The 14,571-nt window shown below is 39.9% G+C and overlaps 1 protein-coding gene and 1 long non-coding RNA gene across 4 annotated transcripts in view; one reads left to right on the top strand and one right to left on the bottom strand.

The window, feature by feature from the left end:
* The window catches only part of LOC112405054 (uncharacterized), a 16,373-nt gene extending 15,748 nt beyond the window's left edge, over window positions 1–625 (bottom strand). Inside the window, exon 1 of the long non-coding RNA XR_003004259.1 lies at window positions 538–625. This is a non-coding gene — a long non-coding RNA (uncharacterized LOC112405054). The remainder of the gene's footprint in view (window positions 1–537) is intronic.
* The window catches only part of FCHSD2 (FCH and double SH3 domains 2), a 309,212-nt gene that overhangs the window by 11,764 nt on the left and 282,877 nt on the right, over window positions 1–14,571 (top strand). For 2 of the 3 annotated variants that reach the window (XM_024753309.1, XM_024753307.1), the window contains exons 1-2: window positions 262–740; window positions 2,515–2,612. In XM_024753309.1, the coding sequence (XP_024609077.1) occupies window positions 720–740; window positions 2,515–2,612 (119 nt within the window). In that variant the 5' untranslated portion in view covers window positions 262–719. Of the gene's footprint in view, window positions 1–261; window positions 741–2,514; window positions 2,613–14,571 lie in introns of those variants that run through there. The other variant, XM_024753308.1, reaches the window with a different exon arrangement.

Here is a 14,571-nt window from a genome sequence, read left to right as displayed (position 1 = left end):
TAACATTTTTACCCCTTTCATTCGCCGACCGATCCGTTAGCTCCCCCCGTCCCCCGCCGCGATACGGAGCTCCGCGCCGCGGCCACACTCCTTCCCTGCAGCCAGGCCCGGCCCCTCGAACCCAGCTCTAGCCTAAGCTATTCCCTCCGCCGCCGGAGCGGGGCGCTGCGCCACGCACTGGGGCCGGAAATTCCCGCGGCCTGAGTAGAGGAACCCAAGCGGAGAGTGCGGCGCCGCCTTCCACCTCCCCCGGCCGGGTGGGGGTGTTGGGCCCAGCGAGGGCCAGGCTGCCTGAGTGGGGGCGGGGGGGGCCGCGTCTGAGGAGCCGCGGAATCGGCGGCGGGTGGATAGCCGCGGCGGGCAGGGAACCGGACGACGGGGGTGCTCCTCAAGAGCCGCTCGGCGAGCTGCGAGAGCCTGCGCCCCCGCACCCGGGCCCCCGCCCCCTCGCGGTCTCCGCCTCCTTGCCTCACACACCCCCAGGGCCGCCGGAGCCCAGGCCTTCTCGGCGCTTCTCCTCCTTCTTTTCACACTCACCCTCGGACCCGGTTGTCCTGCTATCCGCCGGCCTTGCCCCCTCCGGGGCGAGTCCTCGTTCTCAGGCTCTCCTTAAACACACAAGCACACCCCGCTCGCTGGGCGGCCTTCTCCTCTTGGCCCTCCTCCTTCCCTCCTCACTTACGCCGCCGTCGGAGGAAGATTGATGTCCCTTCAGCATCATGCAGCCGCCGCCGAGGAAGGTGAGAATGCAGCTGGGGGTCTTTGAGGTTTTGGGGGGATGCGTACAAGGAACGCGGCTGGGGCGACCACTACGCCCCCTCCCCCTTTGCGCAAGGGGCCGTGACCGCCGTCGTCTCGGGCTTGTCACTGAGTTGCCGCCGGCTCCTGGCGGGGGGCGGGCGTGTTTGGTGCCTTCGCGTCGGAGGGGCGGCCAGGGCTCGTCCCCTCCACCGCTCGGTAGACCCCCCCATCCCCAGACATTTCACAAGAGTTTCGGGTGTGCGTGTGTGTATGTGTATGTGTGTGTGAGAGAGAGAGCGAGCGCGCATGGCAGTGCTGCTCTCTGCAAAGTGCTTTCTCGGGGCTGCACCGAGGGGAGGCGGGGGAGCCCCTGCAGCTTGCAGAGCCTTTTGCTTGTGTGATTGTTTAGTCTGCACCAGGTTTGAGCCCTCCGCCCGCTTGTCGCCACCCTCCCCCATTGGCAAATTTACAGGGAATTTGTTTCCAGCCTAGCCTTAATGTTTGGCTCGCTTTTCCCACGGGGCGACCGAAGAGAAGTCGCAATAGTCACCCCCACCCCAAGGGAAAACAAGAAATTAAGCATTGAGTGGTCCTGTCTTTCTCTTCCCCATTCCTGCCCCGCCCCTCCGACTAGGGGGCGAGGAAGGTGGTGGTTCTGTCCCCAGGAGAGAGAGAACCGGGCCGTGCTTGGCGTGTGAGCCGTGATCTAGGCTTCGGGTGGGAGTGACGGAGTGACGGGTGCTCCGGGCTTGTCAGCAGCTTCCCCGCTTCGCCTTTCCAGAACTGTTTCAATGGCCCCCTCCCAGTTTTCCCAGGGACTGAGGCTGTGTCCTTGTCTTTTCAATCCTGCAGATGGTTACTGAGTGTCTCCTCTGGGTGGAGGAGGCTGTTCTATCCTCCCCTTGTGGGCAAACATTTGCTGAATGCCTAACTCATTCGTGTCTGCTCCCTCTTTTTTCTCTTTCTTAACCCGGGTTCTCCGGTTAAGTGAGTCTTTTTCTTTCACACACGTACACTTACCCCTCCAGTGGCCCTGCTTCGGCCATGGGGGTTCCAGGCCCACTGTAACCTGGATCCCGGCCTGGCGGGCGAGGCACTGGCCGGTTTGCATATACTGTTCTAGCTGTTTGAAGTGGAAACGCCACGGGCACCGGCTTGCTGTGGTGGCTTAAAAGCACTGCATATGCTGGAAGGTCATTTTTGCTTTCTCCTTTGTGAGAAAGAGATTGTGATTTGATGTGCTGTCCAGCAAGTCGAGGGCATCATCCTGAGAGTGTGCTTCTCGTAGCCATTATGGAATAATTTAAGTAGTTGATTCATGCATATAATTTCATGATTGTGTAAGTTTCGGTCATGAGATATCTAGGCATTCTTATGCCCACTTCTCCCATCTACACTCTGCTCACCTCTCCTGATGTTTTAATGTCTTTGTATCCTTTTTGGAAGAAATAGAAGACAGACTCTTTTAAAGACCTGGATATGTATTGAGCTTGTACATGAAATGAAATGACTGGCAGTTTATTTTGCACCTCTTTAATCTGTAATTTTTATACTCGTGTACTTTCATTTAGCCTCTGCTTCAGGTTGTTTTAGCTAGTTTTTTCATTAATTATATGCAGTAAACAAAATTATGTGGCTAATAATGGGTTTATGCTCCTCAGGGGAAAGGCAAGTAAGAGTTATATATTCTGACAAGTATTTCGTATTTTCCTTAAGTAATTTTTTTATTGTTAAAGTTGCAGTAAGGCCTCATAAATATATGGTATATTTTAGGTGAAAGTTACACAAGAACTGAAAAACATTCAAGTTGAGCAGATGACAAAACTTCAAGCCAAACATCAAGCAGAATGTGATTTGCTTGAAGATATGAGGTAAGGTTATAGTAAATAGTTTGAGAACTTCTGTATCTCTATTTCAAATAACCTTTGCATTACCAAGCCCCAGGAACTGATGATGGAATTTCCTTTTGGATTTCCTGCTTTAAGGTTCTTAGAGCTTTGACTCAACTAGAAATTTTAACTGGAATTAACACAATACAAACTTTTTTCCTTTAGTGGAGAAACCTATAACCTACACATACTATTATGAAAAAACAAGGTTCTTACAAATTTATCAGTCAGATTATAATCACTGAAATAGAAATTCTTATTTATATAATTTTTCTGCTAAATTTCTTTCTACATTTATTGACCTTAACGATTTCACGTGGAATTTTAAACTGACACATGGTTAATGGTTAATATCTGGGGGTGAGCCAGTCAATCTCAGATGATTATTAGAACATGGTAAATATAACTTTGTCTTTGAACATTAAATTTAGTGGGAAATGTGTTTATCATATTTTATCATTAAAGTTACTTGTATCCCTATTCAAGATAACTTTGAATTAAAAAGGTAAGACATCTTGCCAGCCTTGTGAAAGTCAATGTTTTTCTTTATAGAAGTAATCATGACTCATTTTATTGAAAGAAACACCACTGTTTTAACAAACCTATAATACAAACTGACATTTCAACAAACATTTTTGTAAAGGAAAATGATTTGCATGTTGAAACAGAGTCGCTGCAATTATTTCCCTTTATTAATACATTTATTAAATTGGAATTGGGTCTGTAAGCCTCATCAGTTACTTATTTTTTCCTGTGGTGCACAACCTCATGTTGGTTTCATGAAAAATATTAACTATATGTTATTATAATAAAACTATATGTGTTTGGATAGCTGAATTGTTCGTAGCCCAAAGATTTTTACTTAGAGTTCCTTTTTCCCCCCCATATTTAATTTAGATACTAAATGAATATTTACGTATCTTTTCAGGGTTTCTAAGGCATATTAATTTAGACTCATCCAAACTTGGATATACCAAGATCATTGTTTTCTGACTGAAAACTACTCTATTTTTTTTAACTTTTAATTTTATATTGGCGTATAGGTGATTAACAATGTTGTGTTAGTTTTGGGTGAAAACTACTCTATTTTAATTCTGCATTTGTTTCTTTGTTTTTCTCGTGGACACAGGGAAATTTTTAGACTTAAATAATTCCTGTGCAAGACACCTGAAACTTTTCATATGGTTACGAATTAAGCTTTTAATATTTATTAAGTGAACGAAGGTATTTTATATTTTAGTAGTTTAGGAAGGCAAAATTCGTTTGTAAGTAAAGATCCTCTGTGGGGTATGGATAGTCAGTAGTCATTAAGTCCTTTTGATTATATTCAAAAGACCTCTTGTTTGCATATTCTCTATTTCCCCTGTTGCTTGTACCTTGACTTATGGTCAGCTATGTGGACACGTCACTGCTAAGTTGATGTAGATTGCTGCTCCTGTTGCTACTGTTTAGTTGTTTGTATTATTTCTGACTTCACATTTCACTAGCGTTGTTGCGGTAATATCCTAATTATTACTGTAGTGTTCTCATATCTTCCACCTCCCAATCTCTCCTTTTAAATCTGTTTTCCACGTTGTTACCAGTTAACTTTCTAATAATTGTTTATTTATTTATTTTCTTTTTTTAAAAAATTAATTAATTATTATTATTTTTGGCTGCGTTGGGTCTTCGTTGCTGTGCATGGGCTTTCTTTAGTTGTGGCGAGCAGGGGCTACTCTTTGCAGTGCCCGGGCTTCTCATTGTGGTGGCTTCTCTTGTTGTGGAGCATGGGCTCTAGGCTCGTGGGCTTCAGTAGTTGTGACATGTGGGCTCTGTAGTTGTGGCTCACGGGCTCTAGAGCGCAGGCTCAGTAGTTGTGGTGCACGGGCTTAGTTGCTCTGTGGCATGTAGGATCTTCCTGGACCAGAGCTTAAACGTGTCCCCTGCACTGGCAGGCAGATTCTTTTTTTTTTTTTTTAACATCTTTATTAGAGTATAATTGCTTTACAATGGTGTGCCAGTTTCTGCTTTATAACAAAGTGAATCAGTTGTACATGTACATACGTCCCCATATTGCTTCCCTCTTGTATCTCTCTCCCTCCCACCCGGCAGGCAGATTCTTAACCACTGCACGACCAGGGAAGTCCCTCTAATAACCGTTTATTACGTATCAGGTTCTCTGTGGTCTTCAGGATAAAGACCAAACACTTTGTCATAGCACATGTGGCCCTTTGCAACCTAGGTACAAGCTACAAGCTTCATTTCCTGGCTTAATTATTACCATTTCATGCCCATGCATATCCTTTCTCCTTATTCCCCCTGCCCTGGCCACTTAAGACTTCTGGTTATCTAATTGTATTCTCGACATTCATGCTTTTGTGCCCTCCTAATTTTCATCTGGCAAATTCTGGTTACCACTAAGTTTGCAAGTTTGATCTTCTCTGTGATCTCAAAGAATTTTGATTTTGTACATGCTTCTGGCTTCCCCCCTCATGTGAATTCCTTGAAGTCAGAGGCTAAGTCTTATTCATTTTTGTATATTTGTACCCTTTGTAAACAGCTGACAGAATTGTTAAATGAATGTAACTGGTTATATTTACATGCAGCTTATTTGTGTTTAAGTGAGATATTTTATAAGCTCTGTTTGTAGGGGGCTGTAGTGGTGTCTGTTGAGCTTGTGTTTTATTTATTTATTTATTTATTTATTTATTTATTTATTTATTTATTTATTTTGGCTGCCCTGGGTGTTAGTTGCGACACGCAGGATCTTCGTTGCAGTATGTGGGCTTCTTAGTTGCGGCATGCATGTGGGATCCAGTTCCCCAACCAGGGACTGAACCTGGGCCCCCCGCACTGGGAGCACGGAGTCTTACCCACTGGACCACCAGGGAAGTCCCGAGCTTGTGTTTTAATTTGATTCATGTAGGCACTTTAAAATGTACTGTGGCTATTTGATGTAGAGTATATCTGTATTTATATATAATATGTAAATACAGAGACTGTTGGTGCTCCAAGGATTCATGGATTCTTTATTATTTTAAAGGAGTCAGTGTGTTTTTCTTTGTATTAAATAAATGGGATGAATCCCTTTATTCCTGTATAGTTGTGAGCAGAATACTGTATTACCTCCTAAAACATGAGTTTAGGTTTCTGATTTGCTCCCCGCCCAATGGTAATACTGAATTGGAAATTGAAAATTTTTACTCTCAATATTCATAACTTTAATTCCTTGAGGAGGAAGTGGTCTGGCTTTGTTGATTTGTCTTAGCAAGTGGAATGACCTTTTAAAAAAATTCATTAGAAATCTCTGAACTTGGATTTTTATATGTATTATGTTGTAAAGCATCTTGCCTGCTTTTCCTTTTTTGAGGCTCTCACCACCTTCCTTCCCAAAATCCCACAAATAGCTCTCCTTCTCACTGATGCACCCCCCACCAGTGTTATGCTCAATTTAAATTAGTATGAATTCACCCCTCAAAGTGCAAATACCTTTAATTCTTGACATAAAGAAGTAAGTAAGCAGAGAGAAATTTTTTGACTTTAAAAAAAGTTAAAAAAAAAAAAAAGACCACAACACATTAAGCTGTAAATAGGAAAATTTTATTCTGGGTTATGGCTAGTTCCCACTCCCCTCCCCCCTTCTCATCTTCTGGAATTTTGAAAGGAGATCATTTATGATATAGTATTTTTCCTTTGCTCTCTTCCCTTTCTTCAGTTCATTTGAGTTCCAGGGGTGCATGTAGAAGCTGGTTTGTTGGAGTAAAGTATGAGAAGGAAAGATAACTTATTTGTTGTTAATCAGGGACATTCCATGCTTTGGGGAGATTTTTATACTGAAGTGTTTCCTGTTGACTTTTGCTATCAGCAGTAGACTAGCATACTTTACTTTCTTTTTCGTTTATTATTTTTTATTCTCTCTTTGCTTTCTAGGGCCACTTATAAATAAGTTTCTAAATACTAGAGCCTATGTGTTGTGTATTAATATAATGTATTTCTTGTTTATTCTTATGATGTGCTAACTAGAGTCAGTAAAGAAAGTTCTTTGCAGGGATGCAGAATATAAATAATTACTTTCTTAGCAGACATTTTTAGGTCATTATATAATATTGAAAAATCATAGAATTTTAGAGTCAGGTGGATACTGTGATGTTTGCTGATTTTATAGATGAAAATGGAAACCGAGACAGTTGATAGGAAGTGAATCATATTGAGGTGGACTCTTCAGTTATTTCTCCTAATTTCTAGGCTAGTGTACTTTCCCCTATATCTGTATTTCCCAAGCTTCTAACCAAGGAACTCATCATGGCTCCCATTTTTGGAAACATTTTGCATATCAAAAAGTATATTTTTGTTTTATTTTTCACTTTTCATATACTGAGCTGTCAGTCAGCTTTGAGTCAGTATTTTAAAACTAGTAACATGAGTCCAGCCAAAAGCAAAGATACTTAAACTTTACCTCAGAGCAGGTTGAGGGTATGTGTGGTTTCTCACAGATGTTCTGAAAAATTTAACCTGGCTCAAGAAGCATTTGTCCTTTCTTTGCAGACATCTGGAGGTCTAGTGACCTCAAGTGAGGAATTGCTATACTATATGTTGCCTTCTCTAAACCATACTATATGTTGCCTCTCTAGGTTCATGGGAGTCACTGGGGATTGGATTCTGAAGTCTGTTGATGGAAGCTCTGAGACTTTTTTTCATTGTCTCGGAGACCTTTATGTCTAAAAGGGAAACTTAGAGGTAATGTGGTCTAGAGGGTTTTTTTAAAAACAGGTTTATTGAGATCTAATTCACTTGCCATCCAATTAACCCATTTAAAGTTTTTTTGTATATTCATAGGGTTTTACAACCATCACGATACTTTAACTTTAGAACATTTTTGTCCCTCCTACAGGAAACTACCTATTAACAACAGTCACTTCCCATCACCTTATCCAGCCTTAAGCAATTATTACTTTCGCTCTCTGTAGAAGCAGAATCTATATAAATGGAGTCATACAATATGTGGTCTTTGGTGACTGGCTTTTACTTAGCATAATGTTTTCAACTTTCATCCATGTTATAGCATCAATACTTCATTCCTTTTTTATTGCAGAATAATATTCCACTGTATGGATATACCACATTTTATTAATCTGTTCCTCAGTTGATGGACTTTTTTGCTATTATGAATAATGTTCCTTTGAGCAAATTTTTCTGTGGACTTACGTTTTCATTTATCTTAGGTATATACCTAGTAGTGGAATTGTTGGGTCATATGGTAACGATATGTTTGACTTTCTGAGGAACTTTTCAAACTGTTTTCCAAAGTGGCTGTACCATTTTATATTCCCACTAGCTATAATGTATGAAGGTTCCAGTTTCTAAACATTTTTACCAGTGTTTGTTATTGTCTGTCTTTTGATTATAGCCATTCTAGTAGGTGTGGAGTGGTATCATATTGTGGCTTTGATTTGCATTTCCCTAATAGCTTATGAAGTTGAGCATTTTTTTGTGTGCTTAATGGCTATTTGCATATCTTCTTTGGAGAAATGTCTATTCAAATCCTTTGCCCATTTTTTAATTGGGTTATTTGTCTTTTTCTTATTGAGTTGTAAAAGTTCTTTAAATATTTATCTTATCAGCTATATGATTTGCAAATATATGCAGTATTTGCAATATTTTTCCCACTCTGTGGAAGAATCATCTGAGGTAATTCTTATGTGCCCTAAATTTTGAGAACCAATGAAGGGGTGAAACGAATAAGGACTTTGAAGATAGACCAGAGATTGAAACTCAGCTCTGTCACTAATGCTGGATAATCTAGGACAAGTTACTAAGGTTCTCTGAGCCTCATATTTCATGTATGTAAAACAGGGTTAATGCTTACCTTTTTGCTTTTCTGTAAAAGTTAAATGAGATAGGTGAAATGCCAAGCATGGTAGATATTCACCATTGGTAGCTATAGGATGTTGGCTTATACAAGGTAACAAAATAAGTTATTGTGTTTTATTAATTCTAAGAAGCACATTTTTTTTTACATTCTTATATTTCTGAAATCCAGTTACATCTTACAGTTGCTTTTGGTTGTGTTGTGTTTGTCCTTGTCTCTTTGTGCACAGAACTTGCAGAGAGTAGTTAGCAGCAGGCTTGGAAGAAAATCCCAGAGATAATGGTTTGAATACAAATGTTGGATCACCCAGGCTTTTGTAAAATAAATAAATTTATTTATTATTTTTGGCTGCATTGGGTCTTCATTGCTGCACACAGCTTTCTCTAGTTGCGGCGAGTGGGGCTACTCTTCGTTGCGGTGCACGGGCTTCTCATTGCAGTGGCTTCTCTTATTGCAGAGCTCGGGCTCTAGGCACGAGGGCTTCAGTAGTTGTGGCATGTGGGCTCAGTAGTTGTGGCTCGTGGGCCCTAGAACGCATGCTCAGTAGCTGTGGCACAAGGTTTAGTTGTTCTGCGGCATGTGGGATCTTCCTGGACCAGGGCTTGGACCTGTGTCCCCTGCATTGGCAGGTGGATTCTTAACCACTGTGCCACCAGGGAAGCCCCCCACCCAGGCTTTTGATGGCACAGAGGATGATACTGTGTGGAAAAACAGTAATGACTGATTCAAAAGTGATTCAGAAGAGTTTGAGCCTGAGTGTGACCAGTTTATGCACCAATTTATTCATTTACCTTTTAAAAATTGTGCACAAGAGTAATACATGCTAAAAATCTAATTAATGGGGACTTCCCTGATGGCCCAGTGGCTCCATGCTCCCCATGCCACTGTGGGGGGCCCGGGTTTGATCCCTGGTCAGGGAACTAGATCCCACATGCCACAGCTAAAGTTCTCGCACACTACAACTAAAAGATCCAGCATGTCGCAACGAAGACCCGGCGCAGCCAAATAAATAAATATTTTTAAAAAACCTAACAAAGTTTAAAAGAGCTCTTTTAATAAGTATAAATAAAAATTGTATCAGTAAGTGATAGGGTATTGTATCAATTTAAATGGCAGCATTTTTTCTTAGTGGAACATAATGTGACTTGCAATCAGTGGAGTTTTAGATATGATGAAAATTGGAAGTAGCAGGTCAGGTGCTGTACCCTGGTCTTTTTCATTCATTCAGCAATCATTGTTTCTCAATCCAGTATTCTTTCAAATTAGAACTTGATGTAAATCATGAGAGGGAGAATTTTTTAAACAGAGTCATATGGAATTAAACTAAGGAGTAATAATGAAAGTTACCCACCACTTGGGTTAAGAACAGAAGTATTGAAGAATTTCTATGCGCCCTTTTCCTTGATTTGGTCTTTTTAGCCACACCCAAGTATATACGTATGAGAGGTGGTGAAGGTGATCTGAGTGGTAGGGTAGCTGATCACAGCTACTGGAATGAGTACCAGCTTAGAGATATACAACCTGGGTACGAATCCTAGTTGTTAATCTTTATTAATTATGTGAATTTGGCCACAAGTAACCACAAGTTACTTAAACTTTAGTGAGCCTCATATTTCTTATCTGTAAAATAATGATAATTATAATACCTTATGGGGCTATTTTGATAATTAAAGTAATGCACATAAAAGCTTTCTTGCATAGTATGTGGAACATAGTAGGTGCTCAACAGATGCATGTGGACTGTAATTTTGTTAAGTAATTGAGAATATCTGTTCAGAAATTATGGTCTTTGACTTACTTATCCTGTAAAGAGTTAACCTGTGAGTTAAAAAATGTAATGAACCTCGAAGATAAACTGTTCAAGTAATACCAAAGAATTTTCTTCACTAAGTTCAGCAGCCTTAGGTACCTTCCATCTTTCTGTGTGTTGATAATGATTCTCCTTATGATTGCTGGATGGCATACACAGTTCCAAGCATGCTATTCTCGTACAACATGAGGTGGAAAAAGAGAAAGGAAGTGCAGTTTCTCCTCATGCAAAATTTCCCTCTTTACCTTCCCTCCTTTCCTTCTACTAGGGAAGACAGTTTCTACCAGAAATTATCCCAGAAGACTTTCCCTTGTATCTCATTGGCTGAGTTTGCTCCATATGCCCCTGCAGCCTAGCTGCAAAGGAGGCTGGGAATGTGATTACCTTCTTGGAGAGGTGGTCTTTGCCAGTAAGAAATAGGTATTGGTTGCAGTAATATGGCTTTTCCACATTACTGTTTGCCCTGTTTGCCACAGGGACCCATTTCTAATTTACTCCTAGTGTTTCCCATAAAAGTGTAAAAAGTGTGTTGACTTTAGATTATGAAAGATATAGCTAGAATTTCACTTGTCCCAAGCAGATTGGGAATAAGAGACTCCTTAGGAACCATTTGTATCCCCTCCTTTCAACTGCTTTTAAGTTCAGTGTCTTAGGTTGGGAGTAGGTTTTTGTATTTACCGTAGGTAATGGGCCAGTAGGCCAATAGCCTCTTAGGATTCTCCTGTTAAGAATACTTAAGAGTGTTTAAATATCTTGCCACTTCTGGTTTTCTGATAATTTGGGGAAATCGTGGTCTAAGGGCCCTCCAGGTAGTTTCATTTTTGCTGAACTCCTTTTACTTCTCAGGTGAAAGTGTTAATAAGTAGTAAAGCGGCTAAACTGAAAGCAGGGAAGGACAAATAAGAGCTAGAATTACTCCTAGAAATTGAGGATTGGCAATTCCGTCATGAAAGTGTAGAGAATGAAGCCTTTTACCTGAGGAGGCCTGTGGTGATAAGTTGATGATTTTCTTTGTAAATTCTTCGAATGTTCATTTGAATCCCACAGATGCTGTCTGTTTTGTTGGTGTCAATCTTCAGGAATGATCTGATGCATAAGCAGGAGTTAGTAAGTCTGGTTTGTGCTGTTGGCTCTTCAGTGACTAATTTGGGAACTAGGCACAGAAACGCAACCCTGTAGTTTGTTCCATTGCTGCAGATTTCCTGTCATGTGTTGGTCAGGACTAACTTAATAGAATCTTAGCTGATATTTTTATTTCATTTTATTGTTTCCTCACAGTATTCCTTGGTCATGCTTTAACATTCCATTTGATCTCCTTTTTGGCATTCATGTATGAGTGTCTTGTCATCCAGATGTTTTCTGTTTTGTGAACTTTGAAATAATCCCAATTCAAAAAGAAAATGTTATTTCTGGTGTTATGTAAAGTGTTACCATGTCTGTGGTCCCACAGGAAACAACTGGGAATGTATATCCCTTGATTATATTTTAGTGTTATTTGTTTTCCCCCCATTGGTGGCTGGAGAAGGGGGCGAGAGGCAGACTTTTTATTGTATACCCTTTTTGGTAAGTTTTGAATTTGGAACTATGTGAATATTATCTACTCTTAAAACTAAAATTAAATGATTCATTATTGGTGAATATTTTATTGCTTGTCTGTTAAAGATAACATACTATAAGAATTTATATTAGTTGATGCTAAAATGTCATTTTTGGCTTTTAGTTAGTTTTTAGTGAAGTTATTTTCATCATTAATAGACTTTACAGTTTATTTCTAATATATACCAAGTATTAAGAATACTTGATTCACAAACTTCATAAAATGATTGGTCTCAAGCTGGTTGTTGTTCAGAGTTGGGGAAACAGGCTCTGTGTATTACTATGTTCTTTTCTTTGTGTGTTGTGGAATTGTTTTGTCTCCAAACAAGCAAACATATTGGGTGGTTAGATTGATGTACAGCTCAAATTTTATTTTAGTTAACTTTATTCAAAGGTTTTATATCAAAGTCATCATTTAACATATTGTTTCTATGGTAAAATGTATTTTGCATTATTAGCCAACTTTCTCCATGGGAAATTCTTTCATCTGTTTCACTCTAGAGGTATTTTATATACTAGTTTTCTCAGCTATATTGACCTAAATGAATATTTTTGGTATTCCATTTGCTTCCCTTGCATTTTTAGCTATATCTTTGTATTTTTCAAGTGATGTTTTAGGTGTTACACCATGCATCTTTAATCACTCATTGTATACCTTGAGTTAATATTATACCATGCCACGTAAGACACTTACAACAGTCCAGTTCTAATTACTCCATCCCAGACTTTGTGCTGCATACTTTATAAACCTCATAGTACAATGTTAGTTTTGCTTTAAACACAGTTATCTTTTAAACAGATTAAGAGAAGGAAAAAACTTTTATATTTACCAGTTTTGACTCTCTTCCCTTCTTGAGACCAATACATAGGTTTGAGTTTCCATCTGGTATCATTTCCGTTTCGGTTGAAGAACTTCCTTCAGCATTCCTAGTGCAATTCTGCTGGTGGCAGTTCTCTTAGCTTTCACTTATCTGAAAGTGTCTTTATTTCACCCTCATTTTTGGAAGATAATTTTTGCTGGATATAGAATTCTGGATTGACAATTGGTCACTCCATTTTCCTCTGGCTTCATTGTTTCTGATGAGAAGTTAGTTATTATTTATATACTTGTCTTGTCCTCTTGTATCTAATGTGCTCCTCCCCCCGCTTTCTGATAGCTTTTTTCCTCCTTTTTATTGTTTTTCTGCAGTTTGAATGTGATGTGACTAATCTAATTACCTTTGTAATTATTTTTCTTGGGGGTTCATTTAACTTTTTGGATCCATGGGTGATGTTTTTCAACAAACCTGGGAAATTTGGGGCTATTATTTCTTCAACGATATTTTTCTGCCCCACTCTCTCTTCTTTCCTTTTTGGACTCTAGTTATACGTGTGTTAAACTGTTTGATAATAATCTGTGTTCTTCAGATTGGATAATTTTTTTAAAATTAATTAATTTATGGCTGCATTGGGTCTGTTGCTGTGCACAAGCTTTTCTCTAGTTGCGGCGAGCGGGGGCTACTCTTTGTTGTGGTGCTTTCCACCCTGATTATGAGTCACATTTCCTGCTTATTTGCATATCTAATAATTTTTGATTATTTGGACATTGTGGATGACACAGTATAGGAAGTTTCGATTGCGTCATCTTTCTTTAATGAGTATTGAGTTTTGGGGTTCCACTGAAAGCCTGTGTGTCCAAGGTGTGCAGCACTATCTCCACTCTGGCTGAATTGGAATTCCAGTGTGTCCCAGCAGTGTGCAGTTTCTGGTATCTGTTCGGCTCTCAGGCCTGCAGTAGTGACTCTCCTAGGCCTCATGGAGTCTCACCCTGGCTTATGTGTGGCCTAATACTCAGGCAAGGATGCTCAGGGAACCCCCATGCAGATTGCTGGGGCCACCCCTTCTCATTGTTGTCTCCTCTCTAATACCCTGTCCTACAAATTCTAGCTTCTTCAGTAGCCCAGAACTGTGATCTCTGCATCTCAATTCAGTGAGACCATCATGCTTGGCTTAGGGTCCACTTCCCTGTGATGGAGTTGGGAAAGTGTCTCGGGCAGAAAGCTGGAGCAGATGTGGTACACACTTCCTTTGCTGCCAGTTTCATACCTAAAAATAATAGAGTCATATATTTTGTCTAGTTCTATAGATGTTACTTGAGGAGGGCTAGTCTAGTACCAGTTACTTCATCATGGCTAGAAATGGAAGTCTACTTCTCAGATGTATTGGAAGAAGATATTTAACTGATTATGAATTTATATATATTTAATATCTACCTAATCTAAATTAATCCTTTGCTTTTGGGTATATGAATTTGGATATTATGTATAAAAATGTATGTATTCTGTAGCACAAAAATTTTTTAACAGCTTTATTAAGATATAATTTTTATAAAAAGGACATGCTATGTAAAAAAAAAGATATAATTGATATATTATGTAATGCACTTATATAAACTGTATAATTCATTGGCTTTTGGTATATTCACAGAGTTGTGCATCTATTACCACAGTCAATTTTAGAACATTTTCATTACGCTAAGAAGAACCCTGCACCCCTTAGCCATTACCCTTCCCTTTTCCCCCCATTTGCCCAGCCCTAGGCAGTCACTAATCTACTTTCTGAAGGTTTATTTGTTCTGGACATTTCATATAAATGGAATCATACAATATGTGGTCTGTTGAGACTGTCTTCTTTCACTTGGCATAAGG

Source organism: Neophocaena asiaeorientalis, unplaced genomic scaffold (genome assembly GCF_003031525.2).
Source record: "Neophocaena asiaeorientalis asiaeorientalis breed wild unplaced genomic scaffold, Neophocaena_asiaeorientalis_V1.1 scaffold618, whole genome shotgun sequence".
In the NCBI taxonomy this organism is placed as follows: Eukaryota; Metazoa; Chordata; class Mammalia; order Artiodactyla; family Phocoenidae; genus Neophocaena; species Neophocaena asiaeorientalis.
This window is presented reverse-complemented; position numbering and strand designations above follow the sequence as displayed.